Source organism: Diadema antillarum, unplaced genomic scaffold, assembly GCF_040938485.1.
Source record: "Diadema antillarum isolate AM-2024a unplaced genomic scaffold, OU_Dant_1.0 seq00000136_RagTag, whole genome shotgun sequence".
NCBI lineage: Eukaryota > Metazoa > Echinodermata > Echinoidea > Diadematoida > Diadematidae > Diadema > Diadema antillarum.
Window position 1 is genome coordinate 2,288,582 of NW_027271213.1, and position 19,085 is coordinate 2,307,666.

The 19,085-nt window shown below is 37.0% G+C and overlaps 1 protein-coding gene across 1 annotated transcript in view; it reads right to left on the minus strand.

The window, feature by feature from the left end:
* Window positions 1–390: 390 nt before the first annotated feature.
* Window positions 391–19,085, minus strand: part of LOC139727558 (inactive ubiquitin carboxyl-terminal hydrolase MINDY-4B-like) — a 33,053-nt gene continuing 14,358 nt past the window's right edge. The window contains exons 5-13 of the mRNA XM_071638540.1: window positions 15,767–15,867; window positions 14,023–14,203; window positions 12,635–12,700; window positions 10,018–10,088; window positions 9,510–9,654; window positions 6,165–6,263; window positions 4,378–4,558; window positions 2,411–2,489; window positions 391–907 (exon numbers count right to left, since the gene is read on the minus strand). Coding sequence (XP_071494641.1) covers window positions 859–907; window positions 2,411–2,489; window positions 4,378–4,558; window positions 6,165–6,263; window positions 9,510–9,654; window positions 10,018–10,088; window positions 12,635–12,700; window positions 14,023–14,203; window positions 15,767–15,867 — 972 coding nt within the window. The 3' untranslated portion in view covers window positions 391–858. The remainder of the gene's footprint in view (window positions 908–2,410; window positions 2,490–4,377; window positions 4,559–6,164; window positions 6,264–9,509; window positions 9,655–10,017; window positions 10,089–12,634; window positions 12,701–14,022; window positions 14,204–15,766; window positions 15,868–19,085) is intronic.

The window sequence follows — 19,085 nt, forward strand, 5'->3', positions numbered from 1 at the left end:
TCCCAACCCAAGCCCCACAAAGGAAAGAAAAAAATAAAAATAAGAGGTGGTCTGCATAAAACTACTGAAAATTAAAGGTTTACTAAAAAAATGGAAAGTTGAAATGCAAGGCAATCCAGAAATTGATAGTTAACTAAATCAATCAGGCTGGCATGATTATGGGCTGTGAATGACAGTTTTGATATTTGCAATTTCTTACAGTTTAATTTTTCCCTACATGATAACCTATTGCATAATTTTTGCCAGTTCAAAAAGAACTGTTGTAATATATTGCGTCTTCACATTTTTGTTATTTTTTTTTTTTATGTTGTTTCATTTGTTTATCACTTATGACTATTCTGGAAAAATAAATCAAATCAAATCAAATCAAATCAAGGATGCTAAGCAGCCAGCATGGTGACAGACTATAAAACAAGGATCAAAATTAGATGCACTGTTATCACATCTACATTGTGGGTCATTTTGATTCGCTTGATTTGTTGCATTCATTGCACAGAACAACCAACTTTCTGTAAAAAAATAAACAAAAACAAACAACAAACAAAACAAAACAAGATTGCAGATATGGATGTCCCATATAAATGCTCCAAAAAGTGTCAAGTTGCCAAACACTCACATACAAAGAATGAGCAGTCTAGAGAGTAAGAAATAAAAAAACTGCTGCTGCTATGGATCTGGGGCATTCACATGTATCGGAACAAAAGTGGTCAAGCAAACAACTAACATTGTTCCTTTGGCAGAATGATGTTCAGAAGGCATAGACAATGACAACAATTTCATCATGTCATCTCTGATTGTACGGCTAGGAGATCCAATACATGATAAGATTGGATACGTCCACGTCAATTGAGCAGTTGATCAATAAAACGGAGGTGTTCCATTCCAGTCGACATTAGCACCTGGCCACCTGCAATCGGTCAAAGAGATAAGAACATTTTTGTCATTCATGGAGTAATTCTTTTAATACAAAATGCTTTTATCAAACATTTATACACATCAATGTTGCTCAGTTGTCACTCTAGAAGTAATCAATAAATACAAACAAGGAGAAAGTGACTAGAAATATATAATAATAGTAATAATAATAATAATAATAATGATAATAAAGATAATAATAATAATAATAATAATAATAATAATAATAATAATAATAATAATAATAATAATAATAATAATAATAATAATGATAATAATATAATAATAACAATAATAATAATAATGATAATAATGATAATAATGATAATAATAATAATTATGATAATAATTATGATAATAATAATACAACTGAAAAAAGAGCAAAGAAAATGGGATTCCATCCAGATTTTGAACCTGAAACCTCCAGATTGCTAGACCAGTGCTTTCACTAAGAGAGCTATGAAAACCTTAGTACATGTTGATCCCAGGGATCCCTTCCTTCTCAATGCCCATATGGTCAGAAGCTTATATAAACCTGACAAAAGGCAGGACAGAAATCACCTTGTGACGTCATGTATGGACAGCGATATAAAGAAAACACAAAGAGAATTCCACAAGATGTCTTTTTTTATGAAAGTACCATTTCTGTTGACATGTAACTGACATTTTTAGGGGTAATATTATTCCCCTGCTTTCTGAAAGAGAAAATCAACTGCTCTTTCTTTATGCTACAAATGTAAAAGTATGTTGAATTTCTTTATCTTTATATCATTGTCCACACATGATGTCAAAAAATGATGTAGTCTACTTATCCAGCAATGGTGGCACTGAAACTTTAAAGGGCTCGCATAGTTTTGGTTGAGACCTAATTTAAGGTTTCTAACATTTTTTGGTGAGATAATGAGAAACCTCTTATGAAATATGAAAGAGCATGTAATTCTATGAGGAATTCAATGTTTATTTGATGAAAATTGGTTTTGAAATGGCTGAGATATCCAAAAAAGAGCAATTCTAATAAAGTGTGGGACCCACACTTTATTACGATCACTTTGTTTTACTTTGTTTTTGGATGTTTCAGCCATTCCAAACCTGATCTTCATCAAATAAATTTTGAATTCCTCTTAAAATGGTATGCTCCGTACTATTATCATAAGTGTTTTCTTTTCTTTTTTTAAAGTTAAAAGCCCAATTCTCGTCTCCACCAATACTGTACCATCCCTTTAAAACTTCATAACTTTTGAATGGACTGTCTGGATTTCCTCAAACTTTGCTGATGTGTTCTACTAATATTCCTGCATTCCCTCAATGAACATTTATTTTGGTTTTATTCTCCCTTAAAACAGAGGCATTAACAAGTTGAAAAGAAGAGGCAAGGATTGTGGGAAATGTGATGGACAGAACATGAAAGAGGAGAAAGATAGATAGATGGAGAGATACAGATAGACAGACAGATAGAAGGACAGATAAAGAGGGGAACAAGATTGAAATCACTCACCTGTCCTTGATGCACTCATCGACCACCGGTATAACCTTATCATCTCTCTTCTTCTCATCTCGTAATCTGATCCTTGAATCTGTGGCATTGAAGAAAACATATGCAGACAAATGACCTCCAATGTCTCTTTTCCAGCAACTGTATGGATGCGCTCATTCTTCCCTATCACAGATGCATCATTTCAACCTTATGCATCATTAATTTCCATTACACGGTAAATGTGCAGGTGACCTCCACTACATCCCTTGCCACCGGAGACATACCGTAATCCCAATATTACTTGTGTAACATCGTTCACATTGAGACCTAGACCCCATCTCATTAGGCGACGACTTCATTCAGATGAATTTTTCATGAAAGCATGGCCCATCCAAGAGAGATGAAGCCATTTTAAGCCCATTAATATCTATTGCAAAGAGACAGAAAAGAGAGACAATGGTAGGTCAAGAGGGAAATTTCTAGAAAAATTGCTTAAATGTGTTCTAAGAGAGACTAGGACACTGTGAAAATGGATACTTCCATTTGATTCTTTTTTTTTTTGCACTCATTTGCGTAAGATGAATTTCGAGTGCTTTCAATTTCATGGACAGTCACAACAACTGAGTGAGCATTTCAAACAGCTCATCACTGCCAAGGCAGTTAAGGGCTCTGGCAGCACGAACTATGGTACAAGGTAATTGGTCCATGTTATGCGAAATGCAAGAAAATATTCACTTTTACAGCAGATTACATATGCACACATATCAGGAACTTCATTAACTTCTTAAAACTTATGCATACTGACAGAATATGACAGTTTAAAGGCGATCCCTAGCAAACAAAACTTAGTCTGAAAAGAGAGAGTAAAATTTTACAAGAACATCACTGAAAATTTAATCAAAATCGAATTAAAACTAGGAAAGTTAAGAAATCGTAAAATTTCTCTCGTTTCATGGAAAAACTTCTCGAGCAGTCAATATGAATATGCAAATGTTGAGTTGACGATGTCATTGCTTCACAAATTGCCATACTATAGTTTGTACATAAGATTTTGAAATTCCCATTTTTTTGGGTCTTTTTGGTTCAAACACAATTCTGCCACAGTTTGCAATCATCACATATATGACTAATCATTAGTTTGAAGTTATTCAAATAGGAATAACCTAATGTTTTTATACACTTCTATGGCAAAAAAAAATGAATTTTCTTCATTTTTTGTATGCAATCAATTGTGAGGTGATGACATCATCAGCTCACTCATGTGCATGTTCATATCAACTGTTCAAGAACTGTTTGGCAAAACTGAACAAATCTTTACAATGTCAAAACTTCCTTATTCTTCAATTTTGATAAAACTTTCACAATTGTGCTTGTAACATTTTTACTTTTTCTTTCCAGACTAACTCGCAACTGGCCTGGAATTCTGCTTTAACCTGTTGAGGACGAGTCCCGAGCATAATCCCCCGGCAGGTGTCTATGGGAAATGGGTGTTGTAGCAAAATCAGCCCGCCCTGAGTGGGTTACAGGGACTGTACAGTACTGGTTGGGGTGGGGATTCATGATTTGAACATTCCTAAGTGAGATAAGGAGAAACCTCTTATAAAATATGAAAGAGCATGTAATTTTAAGAAGGATTCCACATTTATTTAGTGAAAATTGGTTTTCAAATGGCCAAGATATCCAAAAAAGTGATAATAATAAAAGGCGACAGGCCACGCCTTTTATTAGATTCCCTTTGTTTCTCCTTGCTTTTAGATATCTCAGCCATTTCCAAACCGATTTTCATCAAATAAACTTTTGATACCCCTTAGAATTGCATGCTCTTTGACATCTCATAGAGAGGTTTCTGAATATCTCGCAAGACGTTGAAAGCTAAATCCTCACCTCAACCAGAAACAGATAGATAGGGATGGAGAGAGAGGGATGGAGAGAGAGGGATGAGCAAGAGAAGGAGAGAAGAAGAACGATAGAAAGTGAGAGAGACCTACCAACGGTCAGTCGAGCCTCCTCCTTCTCCTCGGGCTGACCAGTGTAGAAGGAGAGATGGAACTTGGCCTCACTCCGCCAGTCTCTGTTCAGATTCAGGTTGCAGCAGAAGAAGAGGGAATAGCGCCCCCGCAGTCGTAGCACCCAGATGGGGCGGACGGGTGTCTTCAGCATGCTGCCAATCTGGGAAGGGGAAGGGAAAGGGTATCGGATGTGGGTGGGGGGGGGGGGGGGAGGTTAAGTAGATGAGGATCTAAAATCAACAAACATATATACACACATAAATTTTTAAACGATGCAGTTTACCTAATCTTTTGCTCTTGGTACATGTGTACTTGGTACACACACACACACGCGCACCCATACACACACTCACACATACAAAATACATACCACCCTTACTCACACTATATCTCATATTACTCTCAAATGCTATTGCACACACATACATCTCACCATGTATATATATATTTTCGTAACTTAAACTCATATGTTGTAATTAAAGATCATATTATATTGTTTTTTTTTCTTTAAACGAAAACATTATATGAGCAATTATTGAAAGTTTTCTTTTTATGACTTATATGATACAAAACTTTTTGGCCAAAATTGATTTACAAGACAGTTGTATATTATCCATACTTGGTCTATTTCATATGCTATCCTTATGTATACATTGGGCAAGCAGAATTATATGTCATGCAATATGTACCTTTGAAATATGATGAATTTGTCAATTTGTAATATGTCATTGTAATTTTTTGTCTTGTTCACTATGTGGACTACATGTAAAAAAACCAGTGAAAAGAGAATTTCCTTTATGGACAATAAAGCAATAAAGCAATTCATTCATTCATTCATTCATGTATCTCTCCTCTCTCTTTTCCTCTTTCTCTTTCTCTCTCTTTTCGTTTCTTTGTCTCTCATCATTACCTCTGCCAAGGGAGGAGGTTATGTTTTCATTACCATTGGTTTGTTTGTTTGTTTGTGTGCAAAATAACTCAAAAAAAGTTGTGCACAGATTTAGATGAAACTTGCAGGAGAGGTTAAGAATTACACAAGGAATAGATGATTAAATTTTGGTTGTGATCCGGAAATTTTTATGGATTTCATGAAGGATTTTTTATATTTTGGCAGGTAGGGTTAATGAACTTGAAAGTTCACGCAGTGCATTTTTGAGGTTTTCATAGTTTCTCCTAGAGTGAGGCGCGCCGTGCAGCTGAAGGTTTATAACGTAACAAAGGCTTCTATATTGGGAAATCGGGCGATTTTTCAGCATGCATACCTATGGGTGGTAATCACTGATCTCTATGCAGGAGCAAGATCATGGGTGGAAAGTAGCTTCTTGGCGGAGGTCTACGCTCTCATAGTTATCATCTACTATAAATTTAATGTAATCCGTACAACTGCGATTCAACCACTTCACTCTACAAAGGCAGGCAATTCTTTCTAAAATGATTACTGCATTCAGACAACAGTAAGGACATGACGGTCAAATTTGCACCATTACACCGTATTAAGGTCACCAGCCAATGCAAGATGCAACACTCTATCTGGTACAGGGAGTCCAGATACAATGTGTTAAAACTAAGGCTGGTGAGTGTAGTTTCTCATTTTATGGGCCAAAGGCATGGAATACCTTACCAAAGGAACTTTGCTTATCACCCTCAGTTTCACCCTTATTTTCCCTTTGATTTCAAATTTGGATGTAAAGTGCATTGATAGATTTATTGGGAAATGCACAATAGAAAAACTATAATAGTATCATCATTAATTGGTTGCACCTTACCAGAACTTTCTTGTGATTTTTTGCATCCTTCCCCTCAGGTCTGTCTACAACCAGAATTCCAATTTCTGCTCTTTTCTGGATGCCACGCCTCACCACATCCTGTAAAAAAAAGAGAACAATTGATCAATGACAAACTCACATATATTCAAATTAATGAATTCATTAATGAAGTTGTTTTTATTGCAACTGATTGACAAATTGCCCTACATCAACGTAAATAAGCACTGATTAATCAAAGTTTTAGTAGTAGAAATGATTAAAAAAATCATGTGCAGGGCAAATTTGTCAATCAGTTGCAATAAAAACAAATTGATAAAAGAATTCACTGATTTGAATGAATACACAGTACCTGATGCATGCTATATGGATTAGAACCAGCACTGGCTGTCGAGTGGGAGTTCGGTGGCCCAGTGGATACAACACCTGTCCGGTGATCACAGAGCTACCAAGTCTCACACATTCTGCGTGAGACTCAAGCATTTATAGGGACCATCTCACGATCTCACGCATGACACCCATTTTTCTCACGCATCGGGTAAAGTCTGCAACTTGGGCCTATAATAATGAGCATAGCTCAAAAGATTAAAGTGATAGTTGCAATTGAAGGTATATTTCCCCTTTGTCTGTCAAAATAAGTCAAAAAATGGTCACTTAAGTATGCACCTGATCGCACCATTAAGAGCTAAAAATTGAACAAGCTTCCTACCGTGGGAGGCCACAGGGGGGAAAAACCCCTCCCACACCCTCGCTCGCGCGCACATTCGCATGCACTCATAAATTTTTTTTAACTTGGCATCTCTGTGATCAGGATATTGTTGGTTTGAATCAAGCCCAAGTCGGTATGCCCATGATTTGATGGCCACTATTAAAAACTGATTATTGCTGCTTATTCACATGTAGGGCAATTTATCAATCAGTTTCAGTAAAAACTCATTTTTGCTCCACCTCTGCAAGAAGTCAACCACAATATGAAGAATAAAACAGACAGACAGATCTTTTTATCATGGCTACTACTAAAAAACTGATCGGATCAGTGCACGTTTACATGTAATGCAATTTATCCGTTTCAATAAAGATTAGTTTTTGCTCCATCTCTGCAACAATTCAACCAAAATGTGAAGAATAGACAAAACAGAGCTGAAGTTGCCCATTAGCTTGTGATCACCAATCAGCCAGAGTTGACTTCACCACCATGGCAATACAGAAAACTCATCAGTCAAATAATTTTTCTTTAAAAAAAAATCACAATAAGATAGATGATTTGTAATTTTCAGCAATGCCTGAAAGGTCAACATGCAGCATTTAGAAAACTTAGAGACATGAGTACTGATGAGAGTAGCAATAGACAGATATTTCATCGATGATCGCAAGCTAATGGGCAACTTCACCTAATCTGTTTCTCTAACAATTAAATCGCATTTCAAATTGATGAATTCTTGTGTTGAGTTGTTTTCATTGCAACTGATTGACAAATTGCCCTTCATCGACATAAAAATAAGCACCAATTATTCAGTCTTTAGTAGTAGCCAAGATAATAACAATACTTAAAAAGTCATGGGCATGTACATACTCTGAAGCTATACTATGAAATTGCCTTCATGTTCAAATGTTGTTAGTTTTTTTTTTGTTATTACACATTGTACCACTCCAGCATGTTCGAATTTATGTGCCATGAATATTACATAATGAAAAATGAAAGCCGTTTTAGGGCTTACCACTTATGAGATTTCATGAATAATGCCCAGCCCCTCACATGTGCAGCAGAAAATTACCATCACAATTACCAAGAAGTCATTCAAAGTTAAGCAGCTGTTGCCATAGTAACTGCTAAAACGTCCCTGTAAGCCTGTCAATGCTTTGCTGATGCCCTGGACTTGGGACACACGAGAGATTTTGATTTGGGGTCAAACTCTCATTTCCCACTGCAAAGGGAGGGCTTAATTAGTTGTTGCCATGGGAACTGTTAGCATATTATTGAAAAAGTGAAAATTTTCATGCATTTCGTGAATCAGGAAACTAGTGCAAAAATTTAAACTAGAAATGTCGCTAAGGCGACTGCTATGCCTCCGCCATAATGCATGATTCTCCTAATAGGTCTATAGTACATGTGGACAGTGTATAATTACATTTTCACAATATTGGCAAAATATAGAAATTACATGTTTGTCACAAATGTGTTGAATGTTCACCTTCCTTTACCTCGGTTTAATTTATAGATGAATAGGAGAGCATGTATTTGGGGATTCAAGGACTTTAACTTGACTTTGACCCTTTCATAAGTATATGAATACTGTAATTTTCAAGGTATGGAGAAAAAGTGTAATTTCTGTATTGAAAAGTACACTGTTACCATTTTCTTTTGGCCTTTGACCCTAAAATTCATAGGATAATCACTGTCAGGCAGAACATGCATAAATATGTAGTCAGTTTCAAGATAACTTGAGCAACTTCTGAGATATGGAGGAAAAAGTTAGTTCAGCACTTTCCCTTGATCTTTGACCTTTTGACCTTTGAGGCAAACCCCTGCCCCCCCCCCCCCAAAAAAAAAAGAGAAAAAGAAAATTTCCAGATAATCTAGGCTATACATGCATACACCAAGTGTAAAAAAAAAAAAATGCAGGCATTACATAAATACATGTATGAGGGAAATAGTAAAAATTTGAAGTGTTGCACTTGACCTTTGACCCCTGACCTTTGACCTATGAACCCTAGATTCTCTAGATAATAACTGCCAGTCAGTACGTGTATATATACTATGTTCCATGAAGATACCTTGAACAATTTCCAAGGTACGGAGAAAAAAGCGAAGTTTTAATATCTTAACTTGACCTTTTGACCTTTGACCTTTGACCTCATGACCCAAAACTTTCACCAGAGAATCTTAATTGGGTAATACATGTATAAACTAAGTTTCAAGAAAATATCTTCAGGCATTGCATAGATATGGAGGAAATAGTGAAATTTTACGTATTTGACCTTGACCTTTTGACCTTTGACCTTGACCATGTGCACCCAAAAGTTGATAGGCACAACTTCACCCCCTAATACACATACATGCCAAGTTTCATTAGGATACCTTAAAAGGTTTTGATAGTTACCCTGTCCACAAAATTTATTACGGACGGACGGAAGGACGGACGGACGGAAGGACGGACGGACGGAAGGACGGACGGACGGACGGACGGAAGGACGGACGGACGGACGGACGGACGGACGGACAACCCGAAAACATAATGCCTCCGGCACCACTTCGTGGCGGAGGCATAAAAAAAAACGCACATGAAAATTTCCGGTTTTACATTAACTTATCATTTTTATTCAATCAAACCCTGACCCACAACTTACTAGAGGTTTCGAGTTGAGGTCATATTCCTGATTTCCATTAAACAGGTAGGGTGTGGCTTGACCATTGAGGATGAGATTGATGAGAGAGAGGGAGCACTGGTCATCAGCGGTCAGCAGAACGTCCCCTTGCAGGTCATCTTCGAGTCTAGCAGAGAAACGTAAGCACCACATCACTTTCGGACGTTCTACCAGCAGCCCTCATCATATTGTAATCATAACTCATTCATATCCTTTCATCTTGACCTTTGACCCAGGCAAATGGCAGCTAGGAGGTATTGGAACTCCTTTGCTAATCAAATGCCGAAGCGCAAAGGCAGAGCTTGTAGTTTGTAAGTGTTCTCATACACAACAACGTATATCTAATTACTTACTAATAATACTAGGCAAAGACCTCAAAAAAAAAAAGGAAAGACAAAAAGAAATACATAAACACACAGGGCCTACAAACACAAGGCAGCTCTATTGTGAAAAAAAAAACATTAAAAGAATAATAAATGTGGTAGCTTACTGTGTTATTGTTCTTGAGAGGATAAGGCTGTATAAAAACATGAGGGCTCCACCTCCATCTCGATGTTCAAACTGGAAAATTGGAACCCAGAAAAGGAACATATTATACAGGGGTAGACATGTAAAACATTATTTCAACATAGAATATGAGTCAATGCATGATATAACTTAGAAATGTCACTATGGCGACTGGAATGCCTCCGCCATATCACATTATTCTCCCAATAGGTCTACAAATCATACTGCCAATGTGAGGACCACAATTTTACATGATTAGTAAATAATCATTACCTAGTAATCATGCCCCTATTTTCATGACAATACTTGGAGTCATTTTCAAAACATGGAAAACAGGTGAAATTTTAGAATATTTGCTTGACCTTTGATCCCGTGACCCACAGCTGAACCAATGTACTATCATCAATCACACTGCTGGCCTTATGAGAATCAACTTGAAATAAATGATTATCAACATGCCACAAAAATTAATGCACTATTAAATATAAACTCCAGTCTGCAAGTCTGACAACAACAACAAATTATTGCTGGATCTCTCATTATTCATAAATAGTTCTCAATGCCTCTGAGAGCCATTATATGAAGATGTTTTCAATTATTGCATATTGCAACAATTGTATTATTGCAATTACTAGCAGGTGATTGGTTGTTTCCTGCCTCTTTCTATGGTTGACTGCAATTATTGCAAAATACGATAATATGCAATTATTGCAACTTATAATAATATTCGCTGGCACCTTTATGAAGTAGACCCCTGGTCTAATCTCCATTTCATCCACTAACCTTACATCTAAACGTATTGTCTATTTCATCAATCATTTCTTGATGGTTTATTAAAGAGTTCTGCAAATCCCCCACACTCTGTGTGTGCATACTCATGTGTAGAGCCTAAATGAGAGAGGGAACTCGAAATAATTGACAATTATCTAACAACAACAAAGTAATAATTTGAAATGAAAGGTAATCACCATATAAAGCTCCAGTAATGACCATGACAATGACAAAATTCAAATTGAGCCCCAGTTCTCCTCTGAGTGATGGGGGGGGGGGGGTGGGGGAATCCAATATCTTTGTGTTTTCAATTGCATCCTGCTAACACTGACAAATATTACCACATGGAAAAAACCAATGTGTATTTATCACCATGGCAACACACAACAATAAAGACCTTCTCTGGGACCTTCCACAACACTGGAGAGATATACCAACACTAATAATCAGTTACCTCTGGTTGCAATAGCAACAAGTTGGCTCTGGGTGTGGTGCCTATGGGATTTAGTAAGCATATTCATTGGTAGTTATTTTGAAGGTTTTTTTTTTTTTTTTTAAGGTTTACAGGGATATCTGCATAGTATGGCCTTTATCTCACCTAAGGCAAAATGTATATTCCTGTATGTCTGCATATGTCATTATGTCTTTTGATCATTTTCTGTATTGCATCCTTCTTATAATGTGTGAATGAACAACAAAAACAGAACTTTCCATGTATCCCAAATAGACCAATGCAAAGATTACATGCAATTAAAAGACATGAAAGGTAATGATATCAAGTAAAATGAAATGAAATGAAATGGAATGGAATGGAATAGAAGAGTAAAATGGAATGGGAAAGAATGGAATATAAGGGAAAGAAAGAAATGAAATGAATATTCAAAATCACAATGAAATTAGTGCAATAACATACAGCTAACAGAAGTATTTGTTGTATCAAAGCTGAGTGCAAATGTACCAATATTCATATTTTCTTCTTCAGTCAGTTGTTTGTTTGTATCTAACAGAAAGATAGCTTGAAACAAGAGGAGACAAAAGACAGAATGAGAGTAGGTAAGGTAAAGGTATGGATGAAGAAACAGAGAGAGAGAGAGAGAGAGAGAGAGAGAACATCATAGCAACATTCCTTAGCAACAAATCAAATCAAAATGGAGACTAATGCATCATCCATGCCTAACTCAAGCAAGGAGACAGATGATAAAGGCCTGAAAGATTGAACAATCAGATTATTAGCAAAGATGAAAATGATGAGCATATGTGGTCAACAAGCTCAAAACCCACAAGAAGTAGGCCAAAATGAATTTCTACTTTTTTACATAGTTAAAAAGAGTAGGATCTCAAAATGATAGATAACTTCCTAAAATTGGACCATCCTAACCTATTCTAAAAGCAATTGAAATACAAGAGAGGTGTAGTTTCATAGAAAAGGGAGAGAAGAGGCTTTGAAGAAATGGGGATGCTGTGCAGGAGTATCAATGAAACATGCTCTATTTCACAGTGAAAGCAGCACCTGTCAGAAAAAAAATATGGTTCAGAAAAAGTATAAGTATCTTGATTTCTGTTTTGCTTTAAGCTGCCAAATTTTGACAGTAGGTGGAGATAAAAGATTACTCTCCCAGGTAAGCCAAATTACAAGAATTTGAGTCAGTCAACCTCAATGACATATTTTGGTTCATTACAGAGAGAATCCTAATCTGTGATTTTTTTTGTGGGTTTTGAGCTGGGCGGTCACATGTATGTGAACAAGATGATAACAATATGACGTTACAATCCACTCCTCCTCATCAACATCTAATTCTGATTGACAACAACTAGCTGGCATCACTTACCATGTGCAGCCGCTTCTCCATGACCTTTCTGAGCCGTTCATAGGTCACACACTCCACGACCTTAATCTGGATGATAGGGGGAATAACCAGATCAAATCAACTAGGGGTACATTTATGCTTTTAACATTTTGGGGCCATAATCAGGCTTTTGAAACTCGTTTAGTTCAAACCACAGTTGCATCCGGACTCACTTTGTTATTAATGTTTCAAAATGCTGAATAAAAAACAAACAATTATGAGATAAAATCTAAACTCTGAGCACTTAATGTGGTAACCGTCACTCATTGTTTGTTCAAATCTCCAATTGACATAATGCTTAATTGCACATATTCTGGCAACTCCATTTTCTCCCACAATGTATGCACTGCTCTTGAATGGATAATTTTCCAAGCGGTGAAATATTGTCCATCTCCCCTTTCTGCTGTAATAATTACCAGTTAAATCATGATTTCTCAAGTGTTGGCACTGAAAATGCACTTGTTCAAATAAAGTCAACTTTTGGTTCATCAGTCATCAGCATTAGAGAAACCCATAGACACAAATTTGTATGGTAAATGAAAGCTGACGACTATAGTTAATATCAGCCAGTCTAAAATATTAATGGTTTCAAAGTTCAGAACACATTGTCCTGTAATGGGTAACTGCTTTTCACAAGAGGAAAAGTCTTTAACTCTATCGTAAGATTTTCTGAAGAATAAAACACCTGACTGTTATCATGTCACTTTAAATATCTGAAATAACTCCTTCCTTCAGTTTACAAGTCACAAAAATCATAAACAAATTTTGGTTAACAGGTTCCAAAGTGAGCAATAAATCATACAAGCACTTGTTGAAACAGTCACACTCACAGAAAAATGTGTTAGAGCAATATTTGTACAGTAACAAAACTAAAGTTTATCATAAGGTTTTTAAACAAGAGGTCAAGCCATTTTGATGATGGATTGGAAGGATCATGATGAAGCGCACAATATGCATCATGATGATATCATCTGAATTATGGATCATATCAGGGCTTGACAATAATATTTTTCTTTGGTGACCCGTTTGGGCCACTCATATCTTGAAATTTGAAATTTTGGTGGCCCAAAAAAGAAGTAAACTGGCCCGAAATGAAAACAAATGTAACAATAAACTTTAAATGTTAGTTGCCTTTGAAATTTGGTGGCCTGACATTAATTTTGAGTGACCTTGGGCCACCTGGCTACTGCTAATGTTGAGCCCTGGATATATCCTATACAATAATACATGTACAAGAGAATAAAAAATTAAAAGTCTATGCTTGGAAGGCTCAATTTTTGACAATGTTAGAAAGCACTAATAGACTGTGAACACTTGGAAGACTAAACCAACAAAACCAGAATGAAGATGACACTGGGCCATTGTCTTACCGTCTTTATGAAGTGTTCAAGTCTCTTCTCTTCGGAGTAGAGGAGACCAGCGTAGGCCGAGTAGAGCAGGACCACCTTAGCCTTCTTCTCCTGACCAGCCCGCCAGAGAATCCTGGTCAGAGCTTCGACAAAACTTCTCCTCTGCTTCCTTTCAGACGACAGCTTTAGACGGGCTGCCACTCTGACGGGAAAAGTAGAATTGGACATCAAACATGAGCCCAAAATTATGACTCACCGATTACCTAGAATTTTCATTTTATTTGGGATCATAAACAAACCATTAATGGCTTATTGTAGCAAAAAAACACACAAATCAAGTTCATTGTTGAATAAATATTAGTGAAGCATATACATACAATCATACAATTTCATGTCAACATAATAGATTCAAATGAATCCATGTTGGAGAATAAACTAAGGATGGCTGATCATACAACTGAAAATATGTTTAATACCAATCTCACACTGAGTTTCATTCACCCTCTCCCTCTCTCTCCCTTTAAATATACATATGTGCTCATATATTAAATATACATATACATATATATACATATATATATATATATATACATATATTAATATATTTGTATATATACATACAAAATATTCATATACAGTCAAACCTGTCTTAGCGGCCACCTCTCTATAGCAGCCACCTGCTTATAACGGCCACTGAAAAATCCCCCGAACGCAATTGCTGTATTATAGACCCTTTATATAGCGGCCACCTGCCTAACGCGGCCAGCGGCCTCTCATTTTGTCTCCCGTGGTGAATATCAACCTGCGTAAAGCGGCCAAAGAAACTGAGTTGATCCATTAAATCAGCAATGAGTACGATGTCTTTTACGTTCATTGCGTGATTTCTACCGAGTCCTAGCTCAGTCACAATCACACAGACATGATTGACAAAATATTAATGCAGCTCTTTGCCACGAAAACCCGTCTTACCACCAACTTGACTGGATTAGATCTACGCTTCAGTAATGCAGCCCTGAATAGATGCTACAAAGGCAAAGACAACTCCTAATGACAACTTAGACTGTTACCGAAATGCAGACTGATTAGTGTTTACGTCCCTTTGAATAAGGACAATATGGTACTTGTCTGGGTATTGTTTCTATAGTTTACGTAAATTTTACACATTATCAATCTCCATCGAACTCAGCTCTCGTGAACCCCGTTCATGCAAACCGGTAGGGATGAACCAGAGCACTTCTCAGGCCCGAAATATTATTTTTAACATCAAAAGAATAGAAGGAGGCAATGAAAAAAAAATGAAGTGAATTGTACAACGAAAATCCCCATAATAGCAGAGCTGCTGCACATGCAAACTTATATGTTGGTTGTTATTGATTTGGTTTTTTTTTAAAGAATAACATGCGGTATTTTCGGCTATTATAAAATGCAAGTAATGAAATTCAAAATGGCCGCCAACCTGTCTATAATGGCCACCTGTCTATAGTGGCCACTTTTGTTGTTTCCCTTGGGTGGCCGCTACAGACAGGTTTGACTGTATATAAATATATGTATATGAACAAAAGACAAATAAGACAAAAAAAAATCACAGATAAGAGGAAAATATGTTCCTTTTCTATTCTAAAGGAGAAAGAGTCCTCGCAGAAGAAAGAGAGGAGAGGAGAGACAGAGGAGGAGGGAGGGATAGAAGGAAGGATGGAGAGAAGGAAGGACAAGAGACAGATAAGAGATGAAGAGAGATGAAAGGATGTGATTAAAATCCACTCACTTTGCTGGGTCAAGTGCTGAGTGACCTGTTTCTTCTTCTCCTGCTAGAATGATGTGAATGAGTTGAGCCTGTACTGCTATCAGTAATCCTCGGGACTTATCCTTTGATGATGAGAGAAAGGAATGATAACAATAACAAGGATTATATCTCTGGTTCATTCAGTCATTGCTCCTAAACACATTCTATGCAAACTTTGGAACAAGTAATTTTTGTCTGTTACCATGGCAACCCATTATCATCTTTATATTCAGAGTTGAATCTATGAACATTCATGTTCTTTGTTGTTGTTGTTTTTTTTCATTGTAGTAGCTAGATCTGTCATGGGTAGAAAGGCGAAGAGACAACCAAAAATCATAATGTACTGTACACGCCATAGACTATGTCTAGCAAATCTAAATTCTCTCGGATCGGGACTTCCTGATGATTTTATGAGTGATTAAATTTGCAATTGTGGGATGCAGTGTGGGATCAGAATTTATATTTTCATGTTTTTTTAAATTTGCAAATAGCACCTAGATGGCGAAAATAAGAGCCCAGCAAAATATGTAGAGTATCATCTCTTAGGGCAGAGGCATACAAATAAATGCAATCAAAAATTAGGGTGTCACACAACATAAAAGACAATCCCTAAAAATCTAATGGTGATATACCATACCGTAACTATGTTTCTGCTTTGAAGTCAGATAATATTTGATACATGTGTTACCATGACAACTCAAACATCTTCCAAACACAATTAAGTCAAAGTACAAGTGCAGTGGTACAACATACATGTAGTATCACACCATTGTACATCATTTAGTTATGACAGAAATATAACACTGTTGAGAAGAGATCTCTTCATCATTATGTGGAGCATGACTGATAAGAAACATGATCCAAAACACCCTGGCTGTAAAGGTTATCCTGCTGTGACCTCCAAAATACCTACAGGGTTTTCAGTTGCAAAAAAATTGATACTAGAACCATATAGCTATACCAAAACGGTATAGCTATACGATGAATTTATACGTCTGAACGCTGACTAACGAAACAACGTATAACGAATGACGTATAACGAAACGATGGTCAGAGCATCATTTCGAACTAGAACTCAATAACGAATCAGCATTCCATCGTGTCCATTGTGCGTCTGAACATATGGCGACCACAGAACGGTATAACTGGGTGGGGCTTAATGGGAGCACGCACAAAAGGTGACCCCATAGCTGTCACTCATGACCATATAACAGCATGCACAGCGGGAAACTGCATATTTATACGACATTTTTCAGAACGGTCGAGATTAGCGTCTGAACGGTCTGTCGGCTATACGATGATTCTTTATATGTCGTTTCTTTATCGAGTTTTGGGTATAAACTTGCTTGTGTCTGTATGAACAGGGGGAGAGTGTAGAAGGTGAGAGGTATCCTCCAGCAAAATATTTACACCAGTCTAGGAGGCAGTGCTCTGTACCATTGATGTGTTATGATGTCTCCTTTCATCACCACATCAAAAATAATGTGCACTGAAATCACATCAAGACAAGCTTTGATTCAACTCTACTTTCAACACTTATGAGACTGTTGGATGGATTTGCTGGCTTTAGCCCTTTTTACACTAACGTGTTTCTTAACCCCGGACTTTCTCTGACCCAGGACTATCGTTAGTCCCGTACCAATTTTTTCAGGTTTTTACACTCGCCAATTAGTCCCGTACTAAGCTCTTGTCCGGGGCTAAGGAGAAAATTGACCTTTTTACACTCGTATTTCTTAGTCCCGATACTTTCCAAACCACATGAATATCATGATTACGCTGTGTACGGTACACATACACGCACGCACCGGCAGCACTTGATTACCTCGTTTCTGATTGGTCAGTGAGGGTCGGACTTCGTCTCCGTCGCTTAGCCCAGGATTATTTTTTCGTTCTGTTTACACTTGCTTGGCACCACAATTGCGGTGCTAACCCTGCTATTTTGCAGGGCCAGATAGTACGGGATTATCGGTGGGGCTAGCCCACTTTGGCAAAAACGAGTGTAAACAGAAAGTGGGCTAAGGATAGTCCCGTACCAACGGTGGGGCTAAGGCCCCCCCCCCCCCATTAACCCTGCTTTTTGCAACTTGCTACTATTCAGTGGCTGTGTTTGCATGCGCATATAATTGTCAGCGTCTCCGAGAGGAGGAAATACAGACAAAATGGGCTGAAATTTTATCCTCTGAATATATTAAATCATCCCTCTTGGACATTAACGAGCTACCCTCACTGTCACATTGAAAATTCAGTGAATGCACTGACTGAAATTTTGGTGATGACAGGACTGATACTGTGTCTGAACAAGAAGATTGTATTCATAGGATGGTTCTTGATGTCTAATTATTCAACAAACAAACACTCAACTGATGTTGTACTCTCAGTATCATCGATTTCTGAAGGTCGGCAACTGGGCAATGACTAATAATGAAGCCATATCACTATTAACTGCAACAAATTTTGTAGGCTTGCTCATTATACAGCTAACTTCATCTCCTCCGGATGCCTAACTCGGGGTAATTATCCCGCATTATCTAATTAGCACTATTTGATCAGCTACTTAGAGCATGCCTAATTCCCATGTTATTCCGCTAGAGTATATGGATTCTCTACTCATCAACGACGGTATTGACACAACTAATGCCCCAAGGGTAATCAGCACCATGGTAACAGATGTCTATTGTAAGGTAAATAGTCTCAGAGTGCAAACCCATTATTTTTTTCAAGTTCACGGAAACAAAAGTACATTTTGTACGACAAGTTAAAAACATTACTGTCCTTGTTACACTTGAGATGATTGAATCTTCTCTTGCACACATTTCAGTTGTTTGCAGGCAATATAGATTGGGCATGTACTCTATAGGCAAATTTGTATGTGGGGACTTAAAGGTACTGTTTACCAATTGTAGCAGTGATTTCAAAAAATGTTTGAGTTATCACATTTGATGCATATGTGTAGGTCAGTTGTATCACAGAACATCCTACTATATAAAATATTTCCAATAAAGGCTAAAATATAAGGAGATATCACTATTTTTCTCACTAGACCATAACTGTAGACAGTTTAGTCTGGAAATAATGTTTTTTATGACTGTAGTTCACATTTTGTACATTTAACAATACTTAACATTAATTATACTGATTACATTTTTTACACCATTTGGTTGTTTCTATCCCTAACTCACATTTCAGAACTATTTTGAAGCACTAAAGCTGGGTTTTTGTTTCATCTGCAATTTAATGGTAAACAGTGACTTTAAAATCCACACATCAAAGGGTAATCTTAAGTGCGATGCAAGAGAAAAGT